Source organism: Nymphaea colorata, chromosome 2 (genome assembly GCF_008831285.2).
Source record: "Nymphaea colorata isolate Beijing-Zhang1983 chromosome 2, ASM883128v2, whole genome shotgun sequence".
Classification (NCBI taxonomy): Eukaryota; Viridiplantae; Streptophyta; class Magnoliopsida; order Nymphaeales; family Nymphaeaceae; genus Nymphaea; species Nymphaea colorata.
This window is the reverse complement of record NC_045139.1, coordinates 30,136,445-30,160,925: the sequence shown is the minus strand read 5'-3', so window position 1 is coordinate 30,160,925 and position 24,481 is coordinate 30,136,445. Positions and strand designations below refer to the sequence as shown.

The 24,481-nt window shown below is 36.8% G+C and overlaps 1 protein-coding gene across 2 annotated transcripts; it reads right to left on the bottom strand.

Annotated features, from left to right (window-relative positions):
• Positions 1 to 5,499: 5,499 nt before the first annotated feature.
• On the bottom strand, positions 5,500 to 23,116 carry LOC116247846 (uncharacterized). 2 transcript variants are annotated; one of them, XM_031620209.2, is made up of 24 exons: positions 21,960 to 23,116; positions 21,717 to 21,841; positions 21,542 to 21,636; positions 21,031 to 21,261; positions 19,428 to 19,518; positions 18,237 to 18,288; positions 16,358 to 16,423; positions 15,025 to 15,179; positions 13,896 to 13,966; positions 13,448 to 13,642; positions 13,295 to 13,333; positions 12,111 to 12,218; positions 10,743 to 10,832; positions 10,496 to 10,571; positions 9,777 to 9,873; positions 9,624 to 9,693; positions 9,376 to 9,552; positions 9,100 to 9,222; positions 8,298 to 8,381; positions 7,995 to 8,179; positions 7,740 to 7,878; positions 7,604 to 7,660; positions 6,615 to 6,686; positions 5,500 to 5,843 (listed from the first exon to the last, which is right to left on the bottom strand). In XM_031620209.2, exons 1-24 carry the CDS (start codon positions 22,625 to 22,627, stop codon positions 5,730 to 5,732), a joined length of 3,180 nt encoding a protein of 1,059 aa, XP_031476069.1. In that variant the 5' UTR covers positions 22,628 to 23,116; the 3' UTR covers positions 5,500 to 5,729. The 2 variants fall into 2 exon arrangements, with proteins under 2 accessions (XP_031476069.1, XP_031476070.1); XM_031620210.2 differs by lacking the exon at positions 16,358 to 16,423.
• Between the last annotated feature and the right edge of the window lie 1,365 nt (positions 23,117 to 24,481).

Genomic DNA, 24,481 nt, shown 5'->3' with positions numbered 1-24,481 from the left:
AGTTTGATAGTCTTCTTCAAAAATTCTTCACGAACATAGTGACAGTCCATTTCTATATGCTTTGTTCGTTCATGGAATGTTTGATTCTTGGCAATGTAGATAGAACTCTTGTTGTCGCAGCATAAATCAGTGGGTTCTTCTATCTTTATTCCCATATCAAGGAGCATTTGGCGAAGCCAGACAATTTCCATAGTTGTAGAAGCCATGGCTCGATATTCAGCTTCAGTAGAGGATAGTGAGACTTTCTGTTGCTTTTTGCATTTCCATGAGATGAGTGATTCTCCTAGAAAAACACAAAATCCAGTAGTTGAGTGTCTATCATTAGGATCTCCTCCCCAATCAGCATCAGTATAAGCAATCAAGTTCAAGGAGGAAGAGGAAGACATAAATACTCCCTTGTTTATTGTTCCCTTAATATATCTGATGATACGAAGAACAGCTCCCATATGAACGGTTGATGGAGCATGTTGAAATTGACTCACAGTATGAACTGCATGAGCAATGTCAGGCCGAGTGATGCTAAGGTACATCAAGGATCCCACAAGTTGTCGGTAAGGAGTGGGATTGGCAAGTGGAACTCCATCATCAATCTTCATCTTGCTTCCTACTGCTTCAGGAGTTTCTGTGACCTTATCATCTGTTATGCCTGATTTAGCAATGATCTCTGCAGCAAACTTAGTTTGTGACAAAAAATATCCTCTAGTAGAGTATGCAACCTCAATACCCAAGAAGTACGTTAGAAAACCTAAATCTTTCATTTCAAAAGTTTCTTGTAGTAATTTCTTACATTCTTTAATACCTTCCTTATCACTACCTGTAATGATCATATCATCAACATACAGTAGAAGAATTATGATACCTGCAGTAGTATACTTAACAAACAAGGCAGTGTCAGTTAAGCAAGAATGAAACCCATAATCAGAAATAACAGAATTAAAACGGTCAAACCAAGCTTTAGGAGCTTGTTTGAGGCCATAAAGAGCCTTCTTAAGTCTAAGAACTTTCCTTTGAGGAACAGACAACCCTGGTGGTACTTCCATATAAACCTCTTCCATAAGATCCCCATTTAAAAAGGCATTTTTAACATCCATTTGATAGATATTCCAGTTTTTAACAGATGCTAAAGCAATAAGGGTCCTAACAGTAGTCATTCTAGCTACAGGGGCAAATGTTTCCTCATAGTCAATACCATATTCTTGAGTGTAACCTTTGGCAACAAGCCTTGCTTTATACCTTTCTAGGGATCCATCACTTTTAGTTTTCACCTTGTATACCCACTTGCATCCAATAGTCTTTTTCCCTATAGGTAAATCTTGTATTTCCCAAGTTTGGGCTTTTCTCAAGGCATCCAATTCTTCTAACATGGCATTCTTCCACTCAATATATTTGGATGCTTCATTAAAAGTAGAAGGTTCAAAGTGAGAGTGAATGGCATTAATTCTAGCTCTATGAGATGGAGTAAAAGTTTCATAAGACACAAACCTATTGGGTTGTCTTACATTTCTAGTGGATCTCCTAAGGTTTTCTCCACTATGAGTTGGTTGGAGATCAATGGTCTCATGATGTTCTTCTTCACCAACTTCTTGTTGCCGGTTTCTTCTATGATAAGTGATTATATCCTTGGCCATTCTACTATCATTACCACCAGTGTTGCTATCATCACCATCATGCATTTCATCATCACATTGAGAAAGGAACTTAAATAAAAAGGAATAATCATTATTGTGTTGTGACTCCCCACAATTTTTAAAACCACTTTCATCTTCACAAAACCTTACATTCCTTGAGACAATGATCTTGTCTTTAATTGAGTCATAACATTTGTAGCCTTTTTGGGTTTCAGAATAACCAATAAAAGCACATTCAATAACTTTTGAACTTAGCTTATCAGCCTTGTCATTAAGAACAAAACATTTGCATCCAAAAATACGAAGTCTATTGAAATCGGGTTCATACTTGAATAATTTTTCAAACGGAGTGGTATTATGTAAAACTTTTGAAGGCATTCTGTTTATAAGATAAACAGAGGCAAGTGCGGTTTCAGCCCAAAAGTTTTTAGGCACATTTTTGGAAATAAGAAGGGTTCTTGTTGTTTCAATTATGTGCCTATGTTTTCTTTCTGAAAGTCCATTTTGTTGAGGTGTTCTTGGACAAGATTTTTGGTGGACTATCCCATAGTTTTTCAAATATCTTTCGAACTCATTTGAAATGTATTCACCTCCGGAATCAGTCCTTAAAATTTTTAATTTAGCATTGAATTGTGTTTGTACTAACATGTGAAAATTTTTGAATATCTCAAAAACTTCGGATTTATGTTTTAGGAAATATATCCAACAATACCTAGTGAAGTCATCAACAAAGATCACATAATATGATAGCCCTCCTTTTGACATGATAGGAGAGGGTCCCCATACATCGGAATGAACAAGCTCAAAAGGCAAAAAAGAGAAGAAGTTCCTTTCTCCAAAAGATAAAGATTTCATTTTTCCATGTATACAATCATTACATTTAAAATTTTCAATACAAATATTCTTGGTAGGGTTCATCATAGACAATTTTCTAACATTTGGATGACCTAATCTTTGGTGCCAAACATTGATGTCCACATTTTCAACATAGTGACAAAACTTTTCTTTGGGGATGCATAAATTGTCCATGTAGTAAAGGTCCCCTTTTCTAAAACCTTCCCCAATCAATCTCCCGGTTTGGTGATCCTGCACCAAACATTTATTTGATGAGAAAACAACATCAAATCCAAGATCTGAGATTTGTGACACAGAAAGTAAGTTAAGATTAAGTTTAGGAACATAACTAACTTTTGGAACAAAAAATTTTTGTTTTCCAAATTCTTTTTCAAAATTCCCAATCCCTTTAACACTTAAAGAAGTTCCATCGGCGGTAACAACATTTGATTCTTTTCTTGTTCTTTCAAATTTGGTCAAAGATGATATATTTGGTGTCATATGAAAAGATGCACCAGAATCTAAAAGCCAAGAAAACATACCAGGAGTGTTGGAGATGGATGCCGTTGTTGCTAGTGCTCCGGAATTTGACTCCTTGATCATGGGTTGAAGGGCTGTCATGATTTGATTCAACGTTGTGGATATAGATGATAGATCACATCCTTCATTTGTGACATTTGCGGCCTTTCTTTGATCAAATTGTCTAATGTTGTAATGTCCACCTTGAGGAAATGAAATTCCCCGGTTGTGTTGCCCTCCTTGTGGATATGAAGTTCCTCCTTTGAGAAAATTTCCTCCAAGATTCCGCGATTGTCCTTCATTGTTGTTCAACTTTGGGCAACTAGGTCTTATGTGACCCGGTTCATGACAAAAGTGGCAAATAACTTTATATTCTCCTCTAATTTGATTCTTAAAGTGAGGAGGTCTAAAAGACTTGATGTTGTTTCCAGGTCTAGAGGCGGCTAAGGCTCTTTCTTCTTCTTGTTTTGAGACAAGAACACTATCTTTATCCATTTCTTTGGATAATTTCATTCTAGTTTCCTCTCCACTTAGCTTTGTAAGAAGTTCATGAATGAGTGGAGGAGAGGATGAAGAAAGAAGGGCTGACCTTATTTGTTCAAATTCGGGCCGTAGCCCTTGAAGGAATTGAAAAAACCGAAATTCATCTATTTCATTTCTTCTAATCTCATGGCATTTGCAGTCCAACCCTAGTTCGGGACTTAGTTGATCTAACTCATTCCATACACTAGAGATTTCCATGAAAAATTCTCTAACATTTTTCTCTCCTTGCTTGATACTTTGGGCCTTTTGAATCAAAAGATACTTTCGGGCCATATCTTTTTGGGTGAACATTCCCTTAAGATATTCCCAAACTTCACTAGCCTTTTCATAATACATAAGATTTTGGGCAATTCTAAGTTCAATACTTCCATAAATCCATTCTTTAATCCTAGAATTTTTAGCTTCCCAATCGTCTAATTTTTTGTAATATTCATTCATAGCATTTTGTCTTTCCACTCCATCTAGTTGTTTTTCAATCCCATTTTCTATTTTGGTCAACTTGAGAGTGGGAGGGATAGACGTACCTCTTATGAAGCCCCATAAATATTTTCCTTTGATATGCATTTCCAAACATTTTGCCCATAGTGTATAATTGGTTCCGTCAAGCTTGTATGGAGCATAATAGCTTCCTCCTTCAATTGAAACTTTGGAGTCTTCCATGAGAGCAATACTTGAAACAATAATCTCCAAAGAAGTCAAGAAAAAACTCTTCTAGAAATTTCACCAAACAGTTGGTGAGCAACCGCAGCAAAAAGGCCTTCAAGAAATTATATCCTCCAGCAAAGAATCTCTTCAATCAAACCAGCAACATAAAATCTCAGCAGCAGCCTTTAACAAGCTTTGAGAATCAGCCCAATGTCTCTGATACCATGTGAAAAGTGACTATAACAGTCACAAAGAATACATATAATACCAAAAAGGCACTAAGGCCAAGTGAAGAAGAGTAATACTCATTCAATAAACAATATAAAGGCTGTAAAATACAGCTTATCCTTTACAAAGACTGTTACAAGGATATTTATAAGAGAGAATAAGAAGAGATGAGCTAAACTAGCCGTTGGGCTAGTTCCAACAGCTCTTAATAGAGCTGTTGGAACTGCCAACGGCTAGTTTGGCAGAAATAATAAAAAAATAAAAAAATAAAAAATAAAAAATAAAGAGAAAAGAAAGAAATAAACTAAATCCTAAACTAATTCCTAACTAATCCTAAACTAGCTCTTAACTAAGATAATACCTAATTAAGAGATAACAACAATAAGAAATCATATTTCTTAACATGAATCATTACTGTAAGCCTCTCTACTGGCAAGCCCTGTCCTCTATCCCATTTGGACACTGTTAGACGCTCTCAAACCACTGTTTTCTGAAGTTGTTGCAATTCACAGGATGTTTCCTAAGCCTGGTGATATCATTAGTTGGTTATTATTCTTAGAATGTGTTGTGGACATTTTTTTCTTTTTGTGGGTTAATCACTTATGGGACAACCACCGAAAGCATGTGGTAAGGTTATATGTAATTAATGAGTGAGAATGGAATTGATGCTCTTCAAAGATGCAACTTAGGGTCCCGAGCTTTACCAGTGTGGTCAGGTGAGACCAGGGGATTTGGTCTTTTACAAGTTTCCTTGGCACCTCTAAGGGGGAAACAGAAAACGCTCGCGCGGCATCGGAATCAAGAAAAGGCAGAGGCATAAACTTTAACCCCATTAAAACAGCTTGGATAGTAAAAGAATTGGCTTGCCGGTTCGCCTACTGTAGAAGCATCTGGAACGGTTAAACGGCATAAAATCGCATCCTGCACTTGCAACAATCCCTTCCCTTCATGTGAGGCCGATCTTTTATCCCAAATTCTGATTTCCTAGATATCGATTTCACATGTTTGCTGCAACTCTCAAACTAAATACGCAACTGTCTTGCCTGTGCTGTGTGTGTTGGGGAGGGAGGGAGGGAGAGGGTTTCCATTTGCTGCCTTAATAGGGAAGAAGACTAAGAATCGAGTTTTCATTTTATAACCTTTAAGAAAAATGAATGAAATGATTACACGAAGTATTCCGATTGGAATTGAGTCCTCTGATGATTTACAAATATTATCTGGCAAAAATATCAAAGAAAAAGGACCTCACCTTCTCTTAGACTACAGGCCAAAAGCTACTATAAGTATAACGAAGACTTCAGAGAGATTAGAGGGGTGTTTTAACTCCCAAGGTTAGTTGCCAAAGCCAAAAGGTGATCTTCTCCTGCTGCCTCCCTCTCCATATTGTTCATTCCACTTCCGCAGATCATTCATGCTGGTGGCATCGTATGCTACTGAAGCACCAACCTAGAAAACAGCACATTGACAAGAATTTGTTTGTGTTTGTTAAACTACAATCACCTCGCAGGCCAAAAATGATCGTATCTTCCAAGAAACTTGTCAGAACAAAAAATAGAAATCTTCCACATAAATGACGCTTCTTTCATTCATGCTAACAAACAAGGACAATATATGAATCAAATCTCGCGTGGTACTTCATACTTTTGGAGGACCAGGAAAGGCCCACCTTGTAGAAAGATGATCGAGTACAGGTCAAAAGGCTTCACTTTCACACACTAAGCGTATGCTTCCAGTTCCAGCTATTCAGTCCTAGACAACTACATAGGCATGGAAAGCATAATACAATTTTTTGTCCTCTAAAAGGTGAATAGGTTTGATGCACGTACCATTCATGCTACCTTCAGAAAATTTTCCTTTTGTATCTTCTGTACAAGATGTCCTACCTATGCAACAGAGATGAGAAGGTGGACTGGCCTAATTAGATAAACACGTAACGTTTCTCTTTAAAATTTTATAAACATTTCTAGACTTGGTATGCTCTGGTGACACCTAACCAGGTTTCCACTTAAGCTAGCACTAGCACCACCTATTGTTTAATTCCGAGAAAACCACTTGAATGGATCTAAAAGTGATAAAAAAAGATTGTAAAAATTAGACGATATTTTTGAAATTTCAGATATATCTGCCCACATTAGTAGCTAATCAACGCATAGGCCAAGTTGCCCCCATACACAATCAATTATTGCGAAGAGAGAGAGAGGGAGAGAGAGATTCTACCTTTTTTTTTGCTTGAATGAAGTCATCCAAGTTGAGTGGCCTTAAAACTGCAGGCATGCTGTTCCTACCACACTGTAGATGGCCGAACTTCAAAAGTTACATTCTCAAGAACGATTCAAAGTCCAAATCAATTTGCTTAATTATTGCATGTGAGAAATAAATAACGTTAATAATGAGATATTTCAGTTAGATCTGCAGGTGTATTCAACATGGAGGCCCTTAGCTCAGTAAGGGTCAATATAAGCACAAAATCATATGATATCACAAGATTTAGTTTGCTTAGGAACAGTTTTAGTGAGAGCTATTGTTCTATAATATGTAAATGGGTGCTTCCAAAATGCAGAAATACTCAGTGTTATCACGTGCAAGTGACACAACTGAAACAAAAGAAGTGACCTTAGAAAACTGTGGCATGGCTGAAGCTGCGGGTGGTTTAGATTGAATAAACAAATCCATGCATAAATGTGTTCAGAAACAAACTATTGTCTACGGTGTTAGACGATTACTAAAAGAAAACAATTATTCCACAGAGAACTGAAGACTAATTATATAATGTGCAAACCGTAATTGATCAATACAGTCGCCTCCCGAATGGTTCTCTAATCACTTTTTCCTTTACAATCATTAAGTATTATGTGTTATTTCAAGGTCTCCATCTTCCTTCCACTCTTTGTACATTTAATTATTCAAATAGGAGAATATGTAACATGATCTTTTACCATATCCCCATCTTATTGCAGACTACTTTTTAATATACGTGTGCCTGTGCATCTATACACTCTTCCCCCATTCAAATTCTTATTTACCCTTAACACGCACACCAGCACCTAAATCTACATGATGTGGATAGTTCATTTTAGGACCTAGTTGAATTGTTTCATGTAATTCCAAAATGGGACTCATTAATTCATTATTCAAGCAATCAAGTTCTCAATTGAAATAAAAATTTTATTTGCGTCACAGTTAGTTCAGAAACACAGTTGCATTACCTTCTCTTCCTCCAAAAGTTCTTGAACAGGTCTATATGCTGCAGCAATGCACAGATTCTGGCAGAAAGTCGTAGTGTCAATCTCATGTCACATTACATGCCAACATATCATATCGCAAAAGGCTGCAGATCCTTACCTTCAAATCACTTCCAGAATAACCTTCGGTGGCATTGGCAAGCTCATCAAATTTGAAGTTAGTCTCTAAACGTTCTTGAGAAAGAATTATGCTTAAGATTTTCATCCTATTTTCAGCATCTGGGAGATCCACGTATATCCTACACATAGAAACACATGCAAGCTTTCTTCAACAAATGCAACATAACTCCAGCACAAAGAAGTATCTCGAAAACAGAGTACACAGCTGAAGGAATCATTTTTTACTCTATCCTACCTCCTTGGTAAACGTCGTATTACTGCATCATCAAGGTCAAATGGCCGATTTGTAGCACCTAGAATCAGAATTCTCTGGGTATCTTTGGATCTTAAACCATCCCAAGCAGCCATAAATTCATTTCGCATTCTTCTTGTTGCTTCATGCTCGAAAGCACCACCACGGGCTCCAAGTAGACTATCAACCTGGAAAAAATAAAATTAAGAGAAATGACCAAGTAATTGAATAATCCTAACAATTAACCATGACATAGAAAAGCAGCAGATAATATTGCAATTAGATGAACTTCATAACTGATGTTACCTCATCTACAAAAATGATGACTGGGGCCAGCTTACTTGCAAATGAGAAAAGGGCCTTTGTAAGCTTTTCAGCATCACCAAACCACTGTCAAAAGGATCACTTTCAATATAATGTTTACAGTAAAAAGTGCAAATATACCATATGCATAAAAAATCAAGTGGAGCAATAGTTGCAACTGGGAAATTCATTGATATAGGTTGAGCAGGAATCTTTCATGAAATCAGTGTAAAAAAACAAGAAAAAAATATATGTAGATAGAAAAAGTTCCAGCAATGGGCAGCTTATTATTTTAGTTAACCCTGCTGCTGTAGCATTTTGCTAACATAACTACTAATCCCTCATCCCCATGTTTATGACACTTCAGAAATGATTTTCATTCATATTACTGATATCTTAACCATTAGCGACAAACAGAAACCAAAGCAGCTATGGCATTAATGTATCTGCAGGAATAACTACGAGTGAAAAACCAGCTAAACGGAAAATAGAAGAGACCACATCACTGATGGGACTCCAGGATGATCATGCTAATATTTATCTGGAGGAAAGATAGAAAGTTGGAATATTCCAATCCACAAATTGAAGAAAGAGCTCCCTATGGAGACACAGAACTAACTGCAAATTTCCATGAACAGAAGAAACTAAATGCTTGTTATGGAGAAGTTAGAACTTCTTCAGATAAAGTCCATTCCAGGAGCACATGAGAGCTTCTAAAAACAATGACCACATTCCATGTGCAAAAAGAACCCTCAAAACAGATTAAATTAATTTATACAAAATATCCAGCCAAAAGGTGGCCAACCTTTGATGTAAGAGTAGAACCAGTTATACTAATGAAATTTGCTCCTGCTTCAGTGGCAAGTGCTTTTGCAAGAAGTGTTTTCCCCGTACCAGGAGGACCAAAGAGCAATATTCCCTTGCATGGCTGCAACAATCCCAAACCAATTTAAAACCAAACAAAACAACAAAGTGGCACGTAGTAATTATGACAAATTAATAATTTGAGAAAAGCAACTTTTCAAAACTTTAGAATCAGGAAATAATGCAAAAGCATTAGAAATCAGAGACAAAAAGATACTCTTAAGAGATTTCCATGTGAAAATAGTTCTGGCCGACGCATTGGGAGGATAACAAGCTCATTTAATGTCTTTTTAACATCTTCAAGTGCACCAATGTCATCAAACTTCACACCAATCTCATCTGCTGGGACCACTGCTGAGATAAAATTGCTCTCGTACTCATCCTTGGCAAGGCTCTGTTGTCAATCCATGCTTAACATAAGTGCTGCTAAAATACAAAATAACTGACAGATCATGACCTGTTTACCTTTAAACTTTGTGATGGCTTCCTAGAAGTAAATTCTTGTTCTCTAAGTCTTGACAATGCTACATCCATACTATTAAGAAAAAACGAAGAGGGTCATTACTTGTTATTACTGAGACAGAGATAATGAATACAGCATCATATATAGCTTAGCACCTTCTACAAGGTATTGACAGCCGTTCACCCCTAATCGACGGAAGCAAACAACTTGATAAGTAATGGTTTCTAGCCCAGCCAACAATCTTTTCTGCTTCTGCAGCCAGAAAGAAACAGCATTCATAGATGTCAACACTGCATACCATGTACTTCACAACAATGAAAAGTGCTAAACCATTAACTTAGTAGTGGTCAATGTCCACAAAACCCTTGAATAAAAAAGCAACTAGTGACGAGTGCCAAGTCCTACAAGATACCACAGGTTACCACGAGGATGTGGTCAAGATAACAAGGCCATGAGTGATCCTTTAAAGAAGATCTGGTTAAATGTTGGTCATTTCAACCAAGCAGAGATAAACGAAAGGATAACCATGACTCAGAAGGGTTAAAGAAAAGCAGTAGTCATGATGCACATCCCTGTTGGTTATCCAGCAAACTAAAATTAAGCCAATGAGCTAAACAGAGATATCAGACAAAGAATGTTGAACTAGATTGTGAATTATGTGGAAAAAGAGTAGTTTTCGATAAAAACATAACCAACAAAACTTACTCGGCTAAAGTTACTTAAACCAAAACTTTATGCTAAACCATGTCAAAAGTAAACTGATAAACAAAGGTTTCTATGCTAAACCATGCCAATAACCAAAAGCGATTCATCTGAAATTTTTTTCATAACAGAAACTGCTGCTTGGGGAAAAACTATCCTAACTATCCCTTACTCTGCTTTGTGAGGATCACATCATCGCTCTTCACATGCAAAAGATCAGGGCAAGATAAGTCATTTTCCTCTAGCACCTGAAACATTAAAATTGGAAAATGATTATTCAATGCGTCCAGAAGCATATTAACAATGAATACCAAATTTAAAACCAACTAAAAACAACAAAATCCAAGTTGATAAATTTGAAGTGACTAGAACCGCTTTGTAAATAATGATAACACTTGTATTTATCATCTGTTCCTTACTTTGTGTAGTTCACGTAGATTGCTCCTTGATATAGCAATTTTTCTGTCTTCTGCAACTTGTTTGTTAAATACTCTGAGTAACTCCTCCTCCTATAAAAGAAAAAGAGACCAATCAGCAATCTTTTCACAAATTCATTTTGGAAATAGCTGTTATTGTGACCGTGTTGAACACTATCAGCCTATTACAAACCAAAGATCATTGAGTCACAGGACATGGTATGTGATGTTTAAGAACATCTAGATCAGGCATGCAAGATATAGGAATTAGGACCACATAGGCTGCATGTCATTGACTAAGAAACCTTGAAAAAAACAAATAAAACAGTATAACAAAATGAACCACTAACACAGATAGCATCACATGTTAAAAAAGAAAGCAACAGTTTTGTGACTCTTCCAACATATCGAATGACATGAGCAAAACCAGAAGTGATACTGAATCCCCTACTGTAACTCACGTATTGGCACAATAAAAAGATTGCATTAACTTTGTGATATTTAGTATGCATGATCAAGCACAAAAGAGACAGACACTTCAAGATTGATGTGGACAGACCAGAATCAAGTTCAACTGTTCAAGCAATTGGGATTTTTGGCGACTGCAGCATGAATTACTTAGGCAAAACCATGATAACTGGGTAGCGAATTTTGCAATACCTCCATTCAGTATTATGAGATCCTTTTCTATTAGATAGGAAAGGCTGTTGCACAAAATGTAATCCTAAGTAATTGCTCGATAGATCCTATATTTATCTATATGAAGAAGAAATCATGTAGGGGGCGTTTGGTTGGCAGGAAAAGCACTGTTCAACAGGAAAAAAAATTCAAATTTTTAAAACTTTTCCATTTCATCAAACATGAAAAAAAAATTTGGACCGTTGGAGATGATTCTGGAAAAATATTTCCGGAAAAATTTCTCCAGCCAGAGGGGTGGAGAAATTTTTCCAGAAATTTTTTTGTGACCGTTGGAGGAGGAAATTTTTTCTCCCTCCTCCCTCCTTCTCTTCTTCCTCCTTCTTCCTCACCATTCCCATCAAACAAAGAAATTTTTTTCTAGAAAAATAATTCCTCCATAACAAACACAAACTGGTTTTGGAAAAACGGAAAAAAATTTCCGTTTCTTCAATTCCAGAAATTTTTTTCTAGAAATTTTTTTTCAGAATTTTTTTTCTGACCATCAAACGGCCCCGTAAGGAAGGGGATTCTTATTTGTCCAAATGGTACTTCGAACTTGGAACAAGCATGATGAACTTAACAAGGCAGGCTCCAGACCAAAAAATTCAAAAAATACTCGAACCAGAAAACCACATGCATATAACTCACGTTCACTATGCAAGCCTACCAACAAAAAGAACTGGAGGGGCGTACTTTTGGAGGAGGAATTGTCAAAACATTGGTGAAAATTCTGTTCGCATCTCTATCTTTTGCTGCCTTTGTTTCTCTTAATCCCTCTGTCAGACGTTTCAATGGCACAGGCTGCAACCCCAAATCAGATAAGACCAGGTGAGTAACAATTAGAAGCTAGTAAATTGAACGTGAACAAGTAAAAATTTATGGCACGCCATTGTTTTAAGCAACATAAATTGATGATAAGATTATTAAAAATGAGCAATGGTACCCAACTCAAACAGCTGGAATCATATGCTACAAAAAAGGCTATCTTGCATGATAGATACTACAAAGTGAATATGTTATCCACACAAATCGGACCAAAAAGAACAATCAAACCAAAAAAACTATAAGTCTATAACATCACATTTTATTAACTATAAGCACATAAGTGAAACAGAGGGATTTTCACTCCCATGTGACAAGTATCAAGCAATCAGGATTCCAGAAGATGCAGCCATATTGATATCGTAAGATTTTTGAATCTTGAACATTTATGAGAACAAGTAACAAGAAAATATCGGGAAAACCTTGAAAAAAGTGAATATCTTGCTATTTTTTCATTTGATTTTTTTGAAACTTTTTTGTGATTTTTCACTTTTCCTATTATTAGTTTCTCATTTATTTTATATTTTTCTCTAATTTTTATGGTTTCTACTTTTTTAAAAACTTGCTGAGATTTTTCCTGAAATTTTTCCAAGAAATACAACTCCACTAAAAAATACCAGAAAAAACATCGCCGACCTGGGAATGATATTTCTGACAATCAATAAAATAGCCAATTCTATTTTCCTGTTATGGAATTAATGATGTTCATCCACATATTACTATTTCTTGTGGAAACTCTTACTTTCATGTTTTCCAACTTAAAACTGCCATATATAAAATCATAAATACATATGCCCTGTGCATGCTAAATGATGACACGACAATCAATCAAATGTAAATATTAATTTAGAAGATGAGAATATGAACCCTACTTCAAAAGGATAAGCTAAACATAATTACCTAAAGGTCTTAAGTTCATAAAAATTTAGCAGAACAAATATTCCAATGTCACATTACAAAGCTCCTCCTCCTTCAGAAATCATGCATGCTATATGGATGAAACAGTAAGATACTTGAAGGTGATGTGTTGTCGGAAGGTAGAGTAGATGCATTACCAGCTTTCCTATGCGACCAAAATGAGGCAATACCATTGTCTGTTAAACATGAGAAAAATACAGTTAGTTGCATAGAATAAAAAAGCAACAAGCCAAGGTTTTCACAGTTAAAAATTAACATTAAATTTTAGGAAACGTACATGACAAACTCACCAGCTTTTCTTTCTCTTTTGGTCCATTTTCAACTTTACTCTGACCGCATATTAAAATAATAGATCCTGACAAACTCTCAAATGTTTGTTCTACCTTATGTAAAAACTCTTTTCTATTTGACTTGGTCACTGCCCTTGACAACCACTGGTAAGAGTCCGGAAAGTACACAATCACTGGATGCAGTGATGGCAACAACTGTGAAGGAAAATAAGCATGATAAAGATCAGTCCAAACATAGAAATGGTAAAGAAGGGGAAAAGCTCCTAAATCATAAAGCAAACACATTGACCAAATCAGTGCATGGAAGCAAAGAACTCTTGACAGGTAGTGTATTCCTAAAAGAAGCTCCTAAATCATAAAGCAAACAAATTGACCAAATCAGTGCATGGAAGCAAAAAACTCTTGACAGGTAGTCTAATTATTTCCAGAACAGTGTCTAGGAGAATACCTCACGAAGTGCTTCAATAGCAATGTACCAGTCTTCTGCCTGAGTATCAAGATCATGCTCAATGTCTTGAACTGGAAAATCAATATAATTAAGGGTCATACATAAACCCGCAGACAAATGTATGCCAAATAAGCAAGTCAGCAAGCAGAATAGGTAAGCTTGTCAAAGACATCAGTATGCATGTAAGCAAAAACATATAGTGCAACGAAAAGGTGGGTAATTATCTTAATCATCCTAAAAAAAGGAGAGGTGGAAGAATGAAAAGGCTCAGGGAACAGCTTATGGTTAACCTTGTTAAGAGGTAACTGCAGTTTAACAAGGTGGTTCTAACATGGATCCAGAGATAACACATTCAATTTGGCCACAGCCACCACACTGAAGACTGGAACTACTTTTAATGATAATCAAAATGGAAATGAAGGCAGACTCAGTTCTGGGAGGATATGCAGGGTGATCAAGATGCTCGACTTACAACGTCCTAATAGTTTAGCCAGGCAATTAACAGAGATAAGGCTTAGTTGGTTAGCGGGTGTAATGGCACATCATTCTAATAAGAAGAAATCTGACATCAAAAGAGAGTCAACTTCTAGGAGCCAGAAAAATTGGCATGCAGATGGTCTAAGTCTTTGTATGGATGCTGTATTTTCTCTTTATTTTAACATTTCTCATTGACAAGGCCATGTGAGCCCACAAATGTACACGCTCCCTTTTTGTAGGGACTACGCCCCTGCTTAAGTTGAAAAGGGAGCCCAACAGCTGGTGGCACTTATATTTAGATCAAGTCTGGACCCTCCTTCAAATGCAAGGAGAGCAGCTTATGGAGCTCGCTATGGTGTGCTTATAGAATCTACCTCAATTTCTCCTTCAAAGATTACACCCATTTTCATGGTCAGATTGTCTGCCAGAAGAAAGTCATTATATGACAGCTAATCTATCATCTTTGAACAATCATTAGTCTTGCCTGGTAGGAACATAAAGTAGATAATCTGATCAGGTTTGACAGGTGCTAGTCATTTAGTCTCTCTCTCCCCATCTCTATGTACAAACATCTTCTTGAGAAGTGAACAAAAAGGTAATACATGGAAAGAAATAACAAACAAGAACAGAGTAACAAGTAGCTATGACACACCATCAATCCAATAAACTGATGGTTTGGCAGCTTTCACATTGCCTTTCTCAGCAGCGTGTCCTTCCTTGGTCTTTTTGCTGCTATCATCAAAGATAACAGCAACTTGATCTCCATTTACCTCATAAACTTCACCACGCTGACCACTGGATAATTGCCTGCAACACATGCAGTTTTTTCGATATCTTAAAAAACAAATGACTACTGAAAAAGTAAAATATAAGCATAGAAACAACAAGAAAATAGTGGGTTTACAAGAAAGAGCAAAGCAATGGAAGTATTAAAATTGTGGAAGAAATCCTTTGCAACAGAGAAGATGATGTCTTCCGATCTATGAATAGGAAAAGAATTGATCGTCCAATCAAAAATGGTAATTTTAGCCAACTATGCATGACCTTTTCAGGTTGGAACATGTAGAATGCTATGTCACATAGGTGCAGGTGTGCAGATGCTATACAAGTACAACTATTCACAAACAACAAAATTAATAACTAACATGCAATGATTCTATCAATGATTCAATGGGAAGAAAAAAAAAATAAGCAAATTCTCCATTGTTGCACCTGCATCCAAGTCATGTCAACTCGGGTGAGGCAACTACTTTGAAGAGATCATGTTACTTGGTGCTCAGATCAGATGGTAAATTCAAGGTGATAGCATGCAAGAATGGTAAAATAACCAAGAATTCAAACTTAAAATCTTCAAGTTGAAGAAAGCAGGAGCCTAACACCGAGATGCATCACTTTGGATTAATTTTATCGAATCCCAACTTGCCAAATGACTACCAAGAACAGAAAGTAGAAACCAGATTGGAAAACATCAAACTGAAGGTGAATTGCTCACTCTGTTCTTGACCAGACAAATACTTGTACATTCACATAAAAAAAAATGATACATCTCAGAACCGCGAGTTTATGTACATATCCTAGTGAAAACAAGTCCAAACGAAAAACAGAAGCAGATTAAAAAAATGGTGTAGCATGCATCTACATGAATTATTTGCTTTGAGACCTCGTTAAATCTAAAAATCTCAAAATCAACAACTCAAGAAGTCCACCTAGGGATCGTTTCAATCAAGGTTTACAAGGTCACCTTTAGGCAAGTTCTCCATCGCCAGGAAGGAGTTCCTATGAATGTTATGCAGATTAGGACACTCACTGATCCTATAATACACATCTGTGGCCCAATAAATGCTACTTATGAAGACAGGACATATAAGAAATGGGTATGCTTCAAGCAAATAGAGTTCACCGATTTCAAAAGCGCACATCCTACAAAGTCTCACTAGAACCAGATCCAGATGTATCTAAATTCTAAAGCAGACTTACCAACCCACCTTCCACTGATAAATGTAAAAGCATTAGTTGGGCCATGACATGTTGGTATTTTCCCCAGAATAATCCTGTGATGCATATGGACCAGTCATTAGGTATTATTGATAAACAGGTAAGTTACAATGGTGGTCGAGATACAGGACTGAATAGAGATGCTGGAAATTTTCAGAGCTTAATCAATGTGTAAGCTGATCCATATGACGGTATAAGTACATTTCTTCCCCTTCAGAATTTTTTTCGGATAAATTTTAATAAAAGACATCATGCTCAAAACTGTTAAAAGAGAGAATGCTAATAACCAGGAGAGTGACTAAAAAGGCCTACATATGCTTCTGAAGATGATAATGTTGCGACCCAAATCAGAGTAATTGTGTTTGACCTCCAAAATTACCATTTTCACCATAAAAACGAAAACAAGGTTAAAAAGTGTCCACTGCATCTACTAAGAAACCAAATTGAAATTATAAGACTAACAAATTTGCAATAACGTTTGAATAAGCCAACTCTTACAGTAGAAGAATTAGGCAAACATCATAAAATTGGCAAGAACATTAGTAGCAGAGATGAGAATGTCGCCAGACAGCATGCCACAGTTCATACAACAAAGAACTGTAATTGGAGTGAAAATATCGTTCTATTAGCCACTAGCTGTCCAAGCACTATATATAGTTATAGACTACCAAATAATGAGACAAGGCCATCTTATAGGCAAGATTTTGGGAGCAACTTAAATGTGATCCAACACAATTAGTTACTATTACATACTTAAAATATCTAATCATCATTTTGGCCGTTGTTAATCACTTCTAAGCATCAGGTGGACATGCACAGGCTCCCATAGCCATGCTCCACATAGAGACCACTGCTTGATAATTTCCCATCCTATATGAGCTCAATCGGTGATCTCTCTCTCTCTCTCCTTCCTCTTCCGTGTATCAAGCATCACCTCTCCCTCTCAACAAAACTGGAGAACCATCTATCTAGAAGACAAAAGCTTACCACGGACCTATAAAAATAGAAACTTGCTTACTGCTTCATCTACCAGGTCGCATTTCAGAGGAGGAAAATTATGAAATTGACCATAAGATCCACATTCCACAATGACCAAAATATACAAAATCACAAGGTGAAGAAACTAATTGTCATGCACCATTTCTTTTAAAATGAATAACGTTAGTTTCACATAGCCCAAAGGATGAAACAATTGACATCGAACAAAAAACTACATAGCATATACTCTTTAAGGTTGCCACAGCAGTACTGTACCCATGTCACATCCATACTAGGTGCTGGCACTGGTGTGGGTGCAACTCTGCTTTACTAAACCCAATCCTAAGCATTGTTGAATCCAGACAGCTTCTAATAATTTACTTCAACTGCCCACTAGACATGTTGTCAGATTCTTGTAAGAAAGGATTTCAGTTAAATCACGGCTGTACCATTGCAAGGATAGCATAGTTCAATAAGGCTTCAGCAGCCAAAAGAATATCTTGAGACTAAACAAGCTAGTCACCTTCACAGGGGCTAGGCCATCCAAGTAGCCCTAGTGTGGCTTTTATTAGTTTACAGTTCACAAAGAAACTTTCTACCTAGTATCTTTTTGCAGTTTGTTCATAGCTGTACCATTGCAAGGATAGCATAGTTCAATAAGCCTTCAGCAGACATAAGAATATCTTGAGACTAAACAAGCTAGACACCTTCACAGGGGCTAGGGAATCCGAGTAGCCCTAGGATGGTGTTTATTAGTTCATAGTTCATAAAGAAACATAATTTTCTACCTAGCATGTTTTGCAGTTTGACATTGAAAGACTAATACAAAAATACAAATGCAACCAACAAAGAAGACATCACTGTTTGAGATCCTTCAGAAAAAGAAAATACCTATTATCAACATCAACATTTACAGACGTCCCAATGTATTTAACACGATCTCCTGAATAATGGTCAAACGATACATATCAGAAAAGAAGATGAATAAGAGGAGGAAGAACCAATGGATAAAATAGTCTATAAGAAAAGAAGATGAGTAAGAGGAAAACCAATGGATAAAATGTCATAAGCCCCGAAAGCTAATAAGAATACTGGAAAACACCCAGAACAAAAGCAATGATACAGAAGAGAAGAAATCCAGTATTGTTGTAAAGAAGAGTAAGAGGAAAACCAATGGATAAAATATCATAAGCCTAGAAAGCTAATAATAATTCTCGAAAACACCCAGAACAAAAGCGATGATACAGAAGAGAAGAAATCCATTACCATTGTAAAGAAGATGAGTAAGAGGAAAACCAATAGATAAAATATCACAAGCCTATGAAGCTAATAATAATACTGGAAAACACCCATAACAAAAGCAATGGTACGGAAGAGAAGAAATCCAGTACCATTGTAACTAACGAGCAGCAGATAGTAGAAGGTTGCACAAAGCCATTAAAAATTATAAATAGCAAACAGACATGAATTTATGCAATTACATATGAAAACATTAGATTATCCAATTTACGTTTCTTAACATTTTTAACAGCTCACTTTTCTTGTTTGTTGTCCTACTACTAGAACAGTACACTCATTAAGGATCATTTTACAATTAAGCATGTGATTTCCCTTGGGAAGAAGACACCAATGAAGGACCTATCACACCATCTGAATCAAACATAAAGCATTTTATCTCCAATGATCTTTCAACGTCCATATGATGGAGCCATAGTACTGAAAGAAAAGGTAACAGCATTGAAAGTCTTTCTAAAAATAAATTAAAAAATGCAGTTAAAGACAAATAGGAATATCGCTATAAAAGCAGTAAAAGTAAAGGCATTATTGTGATATCATCTGACATGTATACTCTTTGGTACCATTTTCAGAATATTGTAACATTTTGCTAATACTAGCAACAAGGAATGCTAATAATAACCAACTGACTAGTGCTTGCTCTTGTCCCCAACTCGAATGCCCAAAAGTGTGCTCACACAGCAATTAGTTTAATTGTGGGCAAGAAAGCCTTCTAAACAAATGTCTGCTAAAACAAATAAATAATTTGTATGTTTGGGCCAACCATCACAAGGAAGCAAATCATACCCTTTTTAAAAGGTCTTTTAGATTGTTGAGTTGTTTCAGCATCTGATTTTTCTGCACTGGAAGCACTTTCAGCTTCAACTCCTGAAACCCTCTATACCATTTGACAAATGCAGACATGTGAATCAATTAAAGAGCGAAATTGAAATATACAAGAAAGAAAATTGGGAGCTACTAAGACACCATGTCACACATTTCTTCAAACAGCAGAAATTTTTCATGACAAACCATACCACGAGCTCCCCGAAAACTAGTAAAATTTGAATCTTAAAACTTTAAAGTAAGCTTTTAGAATTCAGCACTTAAAAAGCCGATGAACTAATCAGTCTGATGTCTATGAGTGTTAAATGCTCGGAACTGGATCTGACTGGACAAGTTTTTTGCATTAGAAATGCATTCGTTGAACATGTATATTTGACTTTGCGTATCAGAGTGTCTAGGAATAATGAATGGAGCTAGAATTAAATTGTACACTGAGAAAAGAAAACCACCTTTAGATTTATATCAAACAAACAAGATGGAATATAACCAGAAGTGCAAAAAAAAAATGAATAAGCAAAAGCTCATGTTTGAATTATCACATAACAGAAATTATGAAACAACAGCAAGCAAGATACACTTTATTTTTTCTAAAACTGAATCCATCACAAGATTCTTTGTTTCCCAAATATGATTAGTTGCATAAAAAATTGAGCCCCTCATGTTCCACTATGTGCTTGTGTTGATGTGCTAGCCAACTGGTCCTCTCACTGCACAACCATGTACTTCAGATTTATATCAAACAAATAAGATGGGAATATAACCAGAAGAAAAAAACAATGAATAAGCAAAATATCACGTTTGAATAATCAATTAACAGAAATTATGAAATACAACAGGAAGCAAGATACACTCTAATTTTCCTAAAACTGTAACTTTCTGAATCCAGCATAAGATTCTAGTTTCCAAATTTGATTAGATGCATAAAAAATTAAGCCCCTCTCATGTTCCAATATGTGCTTGTGTTGGTGTCCTAATCAACTGGTCTTCTCACTGCACAACCTTGTACTTACCTGACTCGACAGTCCCTACCTAACTAGGTTTAAAGGTTTTGCTAAAGCCTACCCTTCACAGTGATCCAACATTTGCAAAATTTGAAATTTCATGTTCGTTTTCAACTTAGTAGCCACATCGTGATTCTTGTCATGAACTAAAACAAATATGTAAATGCTAAATAAATATTTTAATCAATTAGCTCAATCTGACATTCGATTAGATATCAAAAATCTGGTCTGGACTTTGATTGAGCAACCAGAAAGATAAAAATCATAGGAATATTAAAATGAATATTACATTCAAGAGATTGAGAAGGTATTTGAATCCCCATAGACAAGTTTTGATGCAGATGCATTCTTTAACCGAAACTAAGGTATTTGATAAGAATAGACCTTGTTGTCAAGAAATCTCAAAATCTTAGAAAAATAAAGAGATGGGCCAAAAAAATTAGGCAGGGCAGCAGTTCCTTTCTTCTGAGTTACGCACCAGGAAATCATGCTTCACTTGCAAAAATAAATAAGAGTTCCTGTTCGTAGATGTTTCCATGACATGACAAAAAAAGGAAGGGTACCTTCTCAAACTCCTCTATACTGTATGGCACAAGCTTCTTAAGGACCTCTGCTGATGCCTGAATTGCAGCCTCATCTTCGTCTTCTGATTTTACCTCACTACTGCTGGCCCACTCATCTTCGTTAGTGGCCTCATTCTCATCATCAACCTCAGATTCTGAAGTACCTTCCTCTCCTGTTTCTTCATTTTCATCATCAGTCTCAATGTCTGATGCACATTCTCTGCCAATATCCTGAAGAATAAGGAAGGAACAACACATCATTCATGCTACACTATCTCAAAAATACCAAACCCGACCATCCCTTCACGCAGGAACACAATGCAGGAAGTGAAACAAATATACAGTCTTATTCACAAACAGGAAACTTGCACGCAACACAGATAAATGCCAACGTGGTGGAACATGGCTTATTAACAAGATAACAGGGCAACTAATAACAGAACAAACAGGAAACATATAACCATTGAAAAGAATCAATTTGGAGAGATGAGAAGTTTGTATTCCAGCTTACATTTGGAGCAAGGATGCTGCTATCCAAAACCAGCAAAGGAACCTGTAGACCATGTGCAAGTGCTCGTACAATGCGCTCGCGGTAGAGTTCAGTCCCTGCAAATAACAACTACAAACTCACATCAAATCACGTCCACGTAAAGAAAAGAGAAATGAAGATTACCAGTTTCATATACCAGGTGCACTTTGGAGCAATATTCTACCACTTGAGGAACTCAACCGTGATCCGTAATGAGCAGCAAACTTCTGGTGCTTAAAATGAGTCGAAGCGCATTCAATCAAAATATTTTTCGTGTTTTCACTGAGCCAACAATCATAAGCGGCCGTCAGTCCACCAGAGATGGAATTCAATTCACGTTCAACAACATGGATATAAAAGTGTAAATGAATGTAAAAGTAACAGAATAATCATTCCATACTGGATATGGTATGGGAAGTTATCCCACGTAACTGAGATCTTCTCCCAAGGTATCAGCCGCCGCATAAATTCGTTTTTGAACCTCTGTCGCCTCGTTAAAAACGGCGACTCTCTCTTCTTACTATCATAAAACAACCTCTCGTTCTTAAGCCAATCCTGCTGATCCTGCTCGCACAGGCGAGCATGCGCATCAGATTGATTCGAAACGGACTTCTTTTTCTCTGCGGTAGATTTTGCGACCGAACTACTCCCATCCACCCGGCCATCCACCTTCTTCGCAGGAGCCTGCTCGCTTTCACCGGCGCTCCTTCCATCACCTTCCGAGCTATACAACCGAAAACTTGACCACCCATTGCCATTAACCGATACCAGCAACCGAGTAGGTGACAATCCGCCACCATAATCTCTCAAAAAAACAGTTCCAGCTAATGCAGACCGCGATGATACACGAATTTTCCGTCCATAGACTTGCCCAATCTCGTAACCACGAACCCTAGCCAAATCCCGCAAGTTCCCGCAACCATAGGTAGATTGAAACAGCGATAGCTGGCGATTTGGGGATCGACCCAATTTTATAATCTCGTAATCATGAAACCTAAACGAATCATTGGCACACCGAAGCAAAGAACTGCCAATCCCACATCGGCACTTCAATCTCCGAGCATACATTGTAACAGTTATCTCCTTCAACACCCCTACGACGAACTAGTAACGCATAGCTGATCCGACTACCATCAAATCCTCATCTTTTGATTCACAAAAGAACCTGCCACCAAAGAAACTACTATACAAATCTCTGGATTAAATAGGAAAGCAACATCCAATTTCTGGAACAAGAGCGCCACACGCTTGTCGAGAAGGAGGGACTTACTAACACAATACGTAGGAGAGGTGAGACCAAGGATTGATTTATTAGGAGACTTAGGTTAGGAAATAATCAAGCCACCAAACAAAACGCAGGAGGAGGACATCAGAGAGAAAGAAGATGGAAGAAAGACGGAAAGAAATAAATATGGACAGAGAGCTAGTTGGGATTTGGAAAAAGGGCCTATTTGGGGAGCCAGAGGCGATGGGGCCTTATGCATCGGCGACTCGGCGGCATCCTCAGCAATTTGGAGCGTTTCTACTACCTTCTCTGCCTCCGCACAGGATGTGGTGGGGAAGAGGCGCCCTGTTTTTTACTCCCTAAGGATGTAAACGATTCGGATTCGGTTAGGATGTCTAATTTGAAATTGGATCCTGATAGTAAGACTTGATAAGAGCATTTTTTGATACTTAATTCGAAGTTGGATGCGGATGATCAGAAAAGAGAATTTTCATCCACTTAAAAACCTTTTCCAAATTAGAATATCTAACTTTGATGAGGTCAGATTTTAAAAATTGGATATGATTTTTTGGTTGCAAATTCGAATTCGGATCTTATGATGAGACTGGTTGGTTTTGATATTAGCTGTATACCCATCTCAAACCGATCTATGGACTTGCTTAAGGTATACTTTTTGAGTGACTAAATTTCAAACAAATTCAAAGTCTAATAGTTTTTCATTGGCAAAGAGGGAGAAACAAACCTACTGATGTGGGTCAAGAGTTGGTTGCATTATTATGAATTTTGCTTTATACCCGAAAGTTCAACTAGTATGATACATTGTATCAAGGTTGGCTTGGTGTAGCGCAATAAGTTAATATGATTGGTTAATAGGCAGTTGGTCTTTGTTTCGAATTGTAAGATGTATGTCCTTTTGTGCCGATAAAGGAAGAAAGTTATAAGTTTTGATCTTAGCTGTTCAGATTATTAGTAAGTAGTAGGATGAAATACTTATTATACTCATCTTTTAATATACATTGCCTCTATCCCGTAGCAATATGATAGGAAGCCAAACAGGTTTTAATTTTATTTTTTCATATTTTCAATCAATTTAAAACGTTTTAAATATCTTTTAGATTAAAATAATTAAAAAAAAAGGCAATGCAGGTCTATACATGAAGAGCAAACTAGGAAGCATCGATGCCATTATTTGTAACATTGGTCGGTTGAACATCTAACAGCACAAGTTCATTTGAAGATCTGAATTCAACACACTGGTCATGTGAATGACAAGAGTAAACAATGTGGCTAAGATCTGAACTAGATCTAACAGGAGATATAACTGGATCTACTGAGAACTTATAAATATCGAACTTCAAGGGAACCGAAAAACTACTTGGTTCAGTTCATTTTTCAGCAAGTCTAGCTTGGCGCCTTTAAGCTGACATCGATTTAACCAGATCTAGGCGCATTATATTTGTTTTGAATCCAAGAAAACATGAAATACTAGAGGAAAACACATCTTGACCATACGAGGGCACGTGTGGGCAATTGCCCTCACATACCCACGCAAGTCGCTTATTTATAGATTAGTAGAAAATGCTTGACCGCATCCGTCGGATAAAATTAAAACAATTGCGTTAAAGTAAAATTTAGTTTTGACCTGGGTCAGGCATACACCAGGAACAGGTTAAGATCCAATTAATGGCTGAACTGGA

Excerpts from the sequence above, each read along its gene's own strand:
- LOC116247846 (XM_031620209.2), bottom strand. The coding sequence starts at position 22,627 with ATGTATGCTCGGAGATTGAAGTGCCGATGTGGGATTGGCAGTTCTTTG. Across the intron at positions 21,842-21,959 it reads AACTTCCCATACCATATCCA|TGAAAACACGAAAAATATTT; the intron begins GTATGGAATGAT and ends TTGTTGGCTCAG. Across the intron at positions 8,180-8,297 it reads TCATCATTTTTGTAGATGAG|GTTGATAGTCTACTTGGAGC; the intron begins GTAACATCAGTT and ends TATTTTTTCCAG.